This window comes from Podarcis tiliguerta (assembly GCF_965153285.1).
Source record: "Podarcis tiliguerta genome assembly, chromosome: 2".
Taxonomy (NCBI): domain Eukaryota; kingdom Metazoa; phylum Chordata; class Lepidosauria; order Squamata; family Lacertidae; genus Podarcis; species Podarcis tiliguerta.
The window spans coordinates 91,739,580-91,750,051 of NC_139535.1; the positions used below are offsets into that span (position 1 = coordinate 91,739,580).

Consider the following 10,472-nt stretch of genomic DNA (forward strand, 5'->3'; position numbering starts at 1 on the left):
CCAATAGCAAGTATCTGGAGGGTGGATTTATGCTATGTGGTAGCAAAAGCTTAAAGAAAAGTGGCAGTAGTGGGAAATTACCTACTAAGTACAGAATATAGAATGATACAAACCGTTCATAGATAATAAAAAACTAATCTGTACATTTAAACATTGATTACATCAAAAAATGCTTGAATTATTTTATCTGCATTCAGCTGTGTGCAAAACTGTACTTGTAGGGGGGGGAACCCTAGATGCAACATTCCAGGAAATGTACAGGGTCAAATGAGGGGGACCTTACTCTCTCCACTTCCATTTAATTGCTATAACTCAGGAGATGAGCTCTCTGTGTATGTACTACTGAATAAGGTGGTAGAGCAGGCTGTCTCCCTGGAAAATTGGGAATTCTATCTGGTAATAAAATGTAAATTATGGCAGAAGGAGACAGTATAGTAAGAGATCATATTTATTTTTGAAGAGGGGAAAAAAAAGAGGAAATATTTACATCCAAGCAAAAACTTTGTGGCTTGGTACCTGAGCTTAATGGGGTGTACCAGACATGGGAGCTAAAAATGGCTACCATACAGCTGCGAAGTCTTGAAGACCAGGTTTGCCTCATTGCACTTTTAAATGATGTGTGGATGTTTCAAAAACTGCAGTAAAAAATTGACTTACACCACATTTTCAAGCCCTGCCCCCAAACTTTTCAGTTCTGAGTTATACTCAGTGTTATGGCTACCAACATAAAGATAACTAGCTCTTTTGGAAGGAGATTATTGGATTTGATCAGAACATGAAAAGCAAATCTAAATCTGGGCCATGAATTATCACACCCATCTTCTATAATACCTGTATCCAGATAGATTTTACAGCTGAGCAAAGGCACATAGGATGGATATAAGTGCCACATTCCTCACAGTGCCTCCAGCAGAAGGATTTGGGTGTTCACAAGATTTGTGACGTTTTCACTAGGGTATAGTGCCAGGGCTTTTCAGCTGGAACTGTTCTGGCGCTCTCAGGTAAGCATCATTGCCATTATAAGAGAACCAAGGGAGGCGTTCATAGTACGTTTGGCTCCTCTTCTGGAAAAGTAGCACTGTGTTAGTTTCACTCATCTGTACATTTTAAGTGAATTTTCCTGGATGATAGAGGAGGTAGGTCAATAGTTTAGGAGACCAGGAGAACTCCCATGAGTGTTGGCAGATTTCCTTTCCTAGATCTACTTCCAACATGGTTCTAAGAACAGATGTGGAACAGAATGTCACTCCCAACAGAATTAGATATGAGAAACCATGCCTCCGTAAGAAGTGACAGACCCTTCCACCATCCTCTTGAAGGCTGTTAAAGGCAAAGTAGCTTGATCTTTCAGAGCCCTAACGGCTTGCTTGTACCTTTTGAGACTGAGGAATGTCTACGTTATTGACCGAAAGGGTAAAATTCAGGAGCAACCCAAATTTGTATCTTTTATAGGCTCCCGGCAGAGCCTGTAATACAATAATACAAAATGGAAGTTTCTCTCCCCTCTCTTCTCAAACCAAATACATCTTGAAAGGCATTTCAAACTACCAAACTATCTTCCAAAGCTTTACAGAGAAGGAATTCTGTAAGTAGATGCCTAATGTCTGCTGAAGTAGATGGGATGATTTAAAAAAAAAAGGGCAAGTGCTTCCTCTTAAGGAAGAGTGTGACTTGCAAGTTATGTAAGGACCAAGTTATTTAAAGGGCTTTGTACGTCATGGCCAACTCTTTGAATGGTGTGCAGGATAGGAACCCTGGTGTAATAGTGCTCCCGGATGGTCAGTCCCCTGTAAACTGAGCTGCGTTCTGCATCACCTGACCTCCGTAACCCACATAAATCAGGCAAGTTAGGCAACTTAGTATGACCGCATACTCTGCATAATTCTTTTATTCATCCTGGGCAGCGTCAAGAAGCTTCAAGGCTTGAGTCTCTCCCCCTGGCTTCTAGAGACCTTACTCAGCAACCGCTCTGGCTTCTGAGATTTCACCTTTCAAGCATATCTTTGTGGTTGCGTATGCTAGGAATTTACTCTTTATGTAAAGAGGGAGCGAGCACATACCCCCATGTCCAGTGGAATTGTTGTATTCAGCCAACATGGCAAGGGCTTATATAGTAGAGATTTAAGACGCTGGGACTTGACCTGCAGAGGCAAAACTAATACATGCAACCACCTAGTCTGCAGTACAATGGCAAGATTGTGAGGATGCTATTGCAGTTGCTAGGTCTGAATTTGGATAGCAAGTCTAAAGGCATCTGATGTTCTGAAAAGTGCCCCAAGCTACTCGGGCAGTTTGGTGGTTTGGTGTACTTAAAATCCCATAATTGAAGAGTGCTTTCTAAAGCAATACTGTACTCGTCATCACTTGAGCTTTGAGTTAAGTGGAACTACTGCTCCTGTTGGTCCTTTTCTGTTATTAGTCTGTCATCCATAGTCAGCCACCTCTACAACAGAGAACTGGGTATCCATGCTTATCTGTCCAGCGCTGTTGCTTAATGCCAGGCAAAACAACTCACCTATGATCTGATCATGGGCGAGGTGACTGACCTTGTGCGCATAACTGAGATATGGGTAGGTGAATTGGAGGGCCCTGACCTTAGCTTGTGTTGCCTATCTGGGTATTTGGTGCAGTATCAGGCAAGATTGGAGCAACAGGGAAGGGATGTAGTGGTTGCTGCATTAAATTTCATCATTTGTGCCAGAAGGGCCAGCCCATCTGGGAGCTGGGGGTTTGTACCTCTGTTGGGTGGCAGATACAGGACAGTGATGTGGTTGGTGTCCTGTCCACCCACCTGCCTGACTTGGTGAAGAATTTCAGGACGTTAGTGCTGAGGGACTTCAAGATCCATGCAGGGCCTGTTGTGCCTAGGCCTCCTTGGAATTTCATGGGTACCATAGGGCTGTCTCAATAAACTGTGCACCCAACACATACTGGTGGTCATGCCCTAAATATCACCTTTGCTACTGAGTGATTGGGGAAGGATCTGGTGGTGATTACTACCCCACTGAACCAAGAGAGAGATCAAATCTGATGTATTTCTGAATGATCTGGGGGATTTTTCAGGCAGCATGGCTGTTGCTTCTGTTGAGGCCCTAGTTTCATTTTAAAATGGCAAGATAGGGAAATTGATATGATCGCTCCTAGACCAATTTCAGAATTGTTTTCAGGCTGCTTTACTACAAAAACAGGTTTGGTCACCCTGACTGATCACTTTTATTGGGAGAGAAACCCCTACAACCCTGTGGATTCTTGATCTCTGAGACATTTAGTATCATCATTGAACATTGTGCTCTGGAACAACTCAGAGGGTTGGGGACTTGGAAGCACCTTATTTCTGTAGTTCTTCTCTCACCTGCTAGGTCATTACCAGAAAGCAGTACTTGGATATTGTTGCCCAATCCTGTGTGTGCAGAAGAACCTTGCCCAGCCTGCCAAAGGACAGAGCCATTGGGCAAGTTGAGGATTCTCAGTGTAGAAAACATTCTAAAGGTCAGGAAGCTTTTAATTCCCTCTCGTTCCAAGAAATGGTCTACAAAGACGCACATACTGAATAGCTATTACCTGTCATACGCACAGAATCCTGACAGGTGTTGTGCTTGCTGGCCACTTCTGCTGAAAAATATTTCTGTAAGCAAATATGTAATTCTGTCACATGATGGGGAGCGACAGCAGCCCTAGCAAAGGAAAACAAGTTGCTGCATGCTGATTGAAGGGAAGGCAGGAGACTGTTTTCTCGCTCTGCTCAGCTGGGATGCCAGGCGAGCTAGGGCCTCCAAAAATAGGGTCTGCTTTGTAGATTGTTTCAAATGGCTTTCTACAGCAAAATTAAAAATATATATGCAAACATGCACAAATGTGTTTGGCAGTATTCAAATGACAGTGTAAAATGTACACTTCTAGCAGAGTGGCTGATCCAAGGCTAGTTAAGAGCCGAGAGCTGGGCCCATAGGCAGGGGGAGTTGTGTGACGGCATTGGTCCCCTGCCCAATATGTCACTTTAGTTTCTGACACTAGCAGGATGTCTCTCATTTCAAGCTGCAGAAGGCAAACTTTCAAATCGTTGCTATGAGGAATACATGCATCCCATATGAACAGGGCTAGTTTATGAAATAAGGCCTCCATGCCAGCTATGGGTCTTTGGGTTGTTGGTTTTAGCTGCCTTCATTCTGAGATGAAAAGCCAGTTTCTAGCCCAGTAATTTGCTCATCCTGATCTCATTGTGTAGTGTTCTCATGCTTTGTAATATCAAAGGCAAATGGGACATGCTTTTATTCATTGTCACAGTGTCTGTAAACAGGGGGTTCCTTACAAAACCCAGAATAAACAAAAGCAGAGCTGTGGGATGTCTCATTACTGCTCCTTGCAGTTGCACTGTTTACCATCCAGTGCCTGCTGAGGTACCCAAGGAAAGTAGATTATTCTAGTTTATTTTTACAGAGTCAGACACTTGGCATATTTTTTCAGGAAGAGAGGGAAGATAAACCTCTTCTCATCAGGCTGCTCTGATGCGGATGCTTTTTGGTTGGTGGCCAATTCTAAAGGGGCAGGAGGACGGATATCATTGGGAATGGCCATTCTGTCCTGAGCCAGTTACGTCTGGAATCAACTGGCTGATTGAAGAAAGAAAAGTTTCCAAGGTTGGGAGATGCCTTTCTAGGGTACGTAGGGTTATATCCAGTGCCAGTCATAATGGAGGAGACACACTGAAGTTAATCAAAGTGGCTAACAAGGTGTCTACCTGATGGGATACAACCCTTTGCTGTTAAGTTTGGGATATGAGACCAATTTCATTCTGTGAGATGGCAGCACTTGAAGTGGGAAATTGGTAGAAATGCATTGATGTTTTCGAAAAGAGGAAATGCATGCTTTCATAGTTTCCACCATTTTCACCACATAATTTGGGTAATATTCTTTCTTATTCAAAACTCAAGATACAACAAAATGCAGCAAGTTAGAGTTATACAACTTAAGGAAATGCGTAGTTTCCTTTAAAAGATGTAAATTTTGAAGTTTTGCTATCTGCACAATTTGAACTGAACTTCAGTGTAGAACTGAAGTTCCATGCATTTCTCTCCTATGTATATTCTGGAAAGCCCACAAAGGTTGTCAAGAGGTTCCAGAAAGCAGGGCTAACAGTGGACTTTGCAAACAGTGGTTTGCAGAATCTGGGGCTGCTGGGTTCTGGGATCTACACAAGCCGATTGTGGAGCAAGCTTGACCCATTAACTATTGCACATCGACAGGTGGGATGTAAATTGAAACCCTGACTTATATTCAAAAGGGGGAGGCCGGAGGGCAGGGCAGCTCAGTTACCAAATCTCATGGCAAATAGCATGAGCGGACTATCCTCAAAATAGCCATGGGGAAGATATATAACAGGAGACACCGCTGGAAATAGTCAGTCCTCAACAGGAGATCACCCACACATACTCAGTGTTTTCCAAGGAAGTCCCATCAGGAGCAGAAATCATAGCTAACATCCCACCAGCCTTTCAGGTGCAAGCGTCACAGAGAAGAGAATCCGTTGGGTCTCAAGGCACTTCAAAGTCGTCTGGGTTGCCGTGTGCTTTTTTTATTATTCCTCAACACCATTTTTCAGTCCTGTCTCGCTGGTCTCTTGCTCTTCCTTCTACCTCTGCCACAATGAAGTATTACTACCCAGACTCACTTCCCAGGTATAGGCGATATACACGAGGCCTGAAAACTGTGCGTTTCCCCAATGACGTTCTCTTCCTGGACCATATTAGGCAGAGCGACCTGGAGCAAGTGGGCCGTTTCATCCGTGCCAGGAAGGTCACCTTGGACACTATCTACCCCTCAGGTAAGTCGGACGTGGGTGAACCTAACTGAAGGGTGGTTGAATAAGCCTAAGCACTAGCAGATGCCTAATCCCAAAGTCAGGCTGTGTGTTACAAACTAGGTCATGTTTTTCCCTCTAACACTTACATCGATATAGGGAGCTATGTCACCTGAAATCCTTTAGCTAGACACTTGGGTATTGAACAGATTCTAAGGTGATAGATGCTAAGAAAACTATGCCAATGTACAGTGCACTCTCTGAGAAAATTTAAATCCCTTTACTAATCTGCTAATGCAGCTTGTTCCTGTGTGAATAAAATATGGCTGCTGAGTTGAGAGCAGAACAATATATCCAGTGGCAGGATGAACAGAGCAGCTTCATGCCCAGCCGTAAAGCTGAATCAGTGTTTCTTTGAGCCGTTTCCCCCAGCTATGATCTCAGCATGAAAGGCTGCACTTAAAAAAGGAATCCAGTAGTCACAGGAATTTCAGCAGTTACAGCTACTATGGCCCAGTAGATTGTTAGAGTGTGTTTGCTTCTTACTGACTTCCATCACACTTAGACTTTCATAACATTGACTCAGTATTGCAGAAGGCCATAGAAGCCTTGATTGAGGTGCTGTTCTTACAAACTGCTTACTTAATTCCCCAAATAAGTTTCTGGAACTCACTCAGCTTTGGTTAAAATAATCTTTTTCTCCGTGCAAAGAACCTGGTGGGCCAAAAATTGTCCCCTCTGTGTGCCGTTTCCCCAACAATTATAAGATAATGCAGCCTTAAAAATGTAAAGGCCCTGGTCTAGTTTCCTGAGAAAAAAAGATGCATTTTGCTTCTAGACTCCTCCCCACTGTCTCAAGCATATTAGCATAACTCCCTTTTTGTGGGATGTTTTCCTAAGATCTGCAGGTTGTGGCTGATGCATTACCTTTTCCCATTAGGTATGGCTGCCCTCCATGAAGCTGTGCTTTCTGGGAACCTTGACTGCGTCAAGCTGTTGGTGAAATATGGTGCTGACATCAATCAGAAAGATGAGGACGGCTGGACACCCCTACACATGGCTTGCAGTGATGGTCACGCTGATATTGCAAGGTCAGAGATGCAAATTATGTTAACCTTTAATCTCTAGTCTAGCCATGCCCACCCTCTCTTGATAGGCCACAAACTTGGTCAAGGAAAACGGGGAGGGAAGTAGGGCTTGCTCAACAGTGGGTGCTAGGCTTAGACTTGAGATGATGACATGTCTGTTGGCTAGATGACCATCCTATAGGTAGTGCTAGTCTTCGGACACTAGCAGTGATGTTTTGTGTTGGCGTGTTAAGTGACCTATGATATCTCCCAAATATATAGGATATCTCAAGTAAGAAGGTGAGAATGGAAACCAGATATAAGAGAAGACTGGTCTCTTTATGGAAAGAGGAAAGCTTTACATTGAAACTAACAGCCAATTCACAAGTCCTCTGTATCATCTTGTATATGAAAGCATAGGGAAAAGTGCATGTATGAACTAAACTGTGCATGTGGGTATGTGTGTCAATTATGTCCTCGTCTCATCACCTCATTCTTTAATCCTGCAGGTACCTCATCTCTCTTGGTGCCCAGCGTGATGCTACCAATGATGAAGGGGAGAAGCCATCTGACCTAATTGACCCAGAGTACAAGGAGCTTGTGGAGCTTTTCAAAGCAGCCCGAGTAGACTAAGCTAGTGCCGCTCAGCTCTTTCCCATGTGGAGTTCAGCTTCCATGGCAGGCAGCAGCATTTGTTGCATGCTGCCAGGAGGCTAGCAAAGTTGCCCCTACTACGTTGGCAAGAGTGTACGGCCTCCTAAAAGAGACCACAGTTTGGTTGTAATGTGTATGTATGAGAGTGGCTACCTTGGGGTTTATCAGAGAGCTATGCTTGGGATAGCCCTTCCAGAAAATGTAAACTTCTCTACCATGTGGCCCATTTTCTGGTACCTGCTACGGTCAGGCTTTAGTTAAAATGAGTCTAATGGCTGGGACACACTGGCCCAAACGGCACTGTTGTGCAGGAGGTTCACACAGGTGATTATGAAATGAACTGGACTGGGTACCAATTTGTGTGAACATACACCTTCCGATTATTATCTGGCAATGACTGATTTGAACAGTGCTTTCTCAAAGACATTCAACCTATTCAGGCCTGAAGAATCCTCACACAATTATCACAAAAAGAAAATAGCCCCAACTTCAAGCTGGTATCTTTCTGCTGTATATATTATCCTAAAAAATGTCATGTATAAAGTCTCACATGTTTGCTCCTAGATTTGCTTTTCTACTGTTATTTTTTATGTGGTTCTGAAACAGCTTTTTATTTTTTCAATAAAGTAATTTCTACAACCTTGGGTTATTTTTATTCCCTCTGCTCTTGGGAAGGGTAGCCGCACTTCCTGCCCAGACACTTTGTTTCCCAGGTTGCCCTTAGACTGTTCCCTAGCTGCACATGAGATTTTGGATATGAAATGAGGAAATGAATTCTAAAGGAAAGTAGAACAGTTTAAAAAGCAGAACAAGATATAGTGACTAATGCCTAAAAGTTCTCATTCATACACATCTGTTTAACTTTGATGGAGGACATGTATTTACCTTGAAGTTGTCCATTAGACATTGTCCCTGCTGCACCGTTATTTCATTCTGTTAAGTAAGGGTCAATGTCCTCCTAGTGGTGCAGTAATAAAATTGTTAGCACATTTGCAAAGCTAAGCAGGGTCTGGTATGGCTTCAGATTAGATGTTGAGATTCCTGCCCTGCAGGGAGTTGGACTTGATGACCCTTGGGGTCCCTTCCAATTCCACAGTTCTGTATTATTAAATTATGCAACTTGGGTATTTTTTATTTTTTTGCAGCACTTATAATATGTGCAACATACTATAGCTCAGGTGATTGGACTAGATGACCCTCGTGGTCCCTTTCAACTCTACAATTCTATGAATCTTTGCATGCTCTTTTCTCTGGAAGACAGAAGAATGAAATGGCAATGCAAGATGGTGGATATTAGCCCTCAGCTGTGCATTGTTTCTGATAATTGCACAGTCTATGGTACACCACACAGTTTGAAGAAATTAAATAATCGGGCTTCTTTTGTTTGTGGCTGCTTCTTTCTGATAGGTTTCAGGTACAGAGGTGTTGTTCCTGCAACCTATCACTTGGAAGGGGAATAAGAGGCCTGTAATAAAGTTCTTACTATTTTTGTCCCAAATGACTTGAGTTGGCTTTAGTAATGACTTGGCAAATCCATGAACAAGACGGGAAGAAAATTAGATGTGGCATTTCTTGGAGAAGAGTCAATGCTTGGAGGTTTGTCCACTCAGAGACACCTGATAAGTGCCAAATACTACTTCCCAGTCGGATAGTTTGTCTCTTGGTGAAAATCAGTAGTGAATCACTTGCACCATCTGTGTCAGCATGCTCTGACAGAAGTAGGGCAGCTCTGCACAACTCACAGTTGCTTCAGGCTTCCTACATATTTGGTTAGGTGTCACTGTGGTTGCCATCTAAGCATACATCACCATGCAGAGCTATTGTCAGGGCTCACTCTATAATACACTGCACATGCATTAAGTTTGGGGACACTGCTCAATATCCTGAGATCCTCAGCTTTACTTTTAAATAACCTTTAGCCCTGGCAATAGATGATAGGCACAGACAATGCCCAATAAGATGATAAGCAAGGTGTTGTACAGGATTGGTCAGAAGTCAGGGCTTCAGTGTCCAGCAATGATATTTGATCTGCCCTTGTCTCTTAAGCAAAAACAAGTGGTTTTCTCTTATTTTTACCTACATTTGTTTGGTTACATTTAGGAGACTTTTGTTGAAACCTTAGTTCCTAATGTGTTGGAGTTGTACTAAACCAGGAAGTCTCCACTCCCATGATTCCCCTTCCGAATGCAGCACTTTAAAATGCTTCTACAGAACACTGTGTAATGACAAAAACCCATTCAAATGGGCAAGTTAAAAATGAATTTTAAAAATACTACAAGAGAGTGTGAGAGAAAGGGATTGCTTTTGTATTGCTATTTGAAGTGTCAATCTATATAGTGTGCCCTATCCTGAAGGCTTGGGCAAGGTCTAAAATTAATCTTCCACCAGAAAAACAATTAAAATTTCCTAATTAATGGGAAATTTCTCCATCCTTTCTGTCAACCATGCATCCTAAATGCCATCCCAAAGAGAGCTAGATCTCGGAAAACTGGAGAAGGCTCTTTTCAGATTGCAATTCGAATACAAACACGGAAAATGTTAATGTAAACGTGTGAAATCATGTCAATGATTCCCATCCACCCACTAATCACAGAACCGTCCACACTTAGTTGGCGTAGATTTAGAGCGTAATGATTATGAAAACAGGATGTGGAGAGAAGCCTCAAATGTCCACAAAACGGGGCACACGGTAAACTGGGGTGGGGGTGGGGGGGTAGCGCTCAGTTAGATCCTGACCCAAGCCTGGGAAGCGGCGACTCTGCTTTGGGCAATGCCGACTTCCCGAAGCTCACAAAGGAGGGAAAGGCGATCTCTTTTAAGAAGCCTCCGTCCCGCTCCGGCTTCTACCCCATTTTCCCGTTTCTGGAGACCCTCCCCGCCCTCTCCCGCGTCTCCCAGAGCTTCTCTTCCCCACCCCTCACTCCCGTTTCCATGGATACCCCTCCCTGCCCAGC

At 43.3% G+C, this 10,472-nt stretch overlaps 1 protein-coding gene across 1 annotated transcript; it reads left to right on the plus strand.

The window, feature by feature from the left end:
* Positions 1-5,307: 5,307 nt before the first annotated feature.
* Positions 5,308-8,157, plus strand: PPP1R27 (protein phosphatase 1 regulatory subunit 27). The gene is made up of 3 exons (XM_083430238.1): positions 5,308-5,821; positions 6,738-6,888; positions 7,374-8,157. Exons 1-3 carry the CDS (start codon positions 5,644-5,646, stop codon positions 7,495-7,497), a joined length of 453 nt encoding a protein of 150 aa, XP_083286364.1. The 5' UTR covers positions 5,308-5,643; the 3' UTR covers positions 7,498-8,157.
* Positions 8,158-10,472: the final 2,315 nt, after the last annotated feature.

Coding starts and splice junctions, on each gene's coding strand:
- PPP1R27 (XM_083430238.1), top strand. CDS start 5,644: ATGAAGTATTACTACCCAGACTCACTTCCCAGGTATAGGCGATATACA. Junction 5,822..6,737: donor GGACACTATCTACCCCTCAG/GTAAGTCGGACG, acceptor TTTTCCCATTAG/GTATGGCTGCCCTCCATGAA. Junction 6,889..7,373: donor GGTCACGCTGATATTGCAAG/GTCAGAGATGCA, acceptor TTAATCCTGCAG/GTACCTCATCTCTCTTGGTG.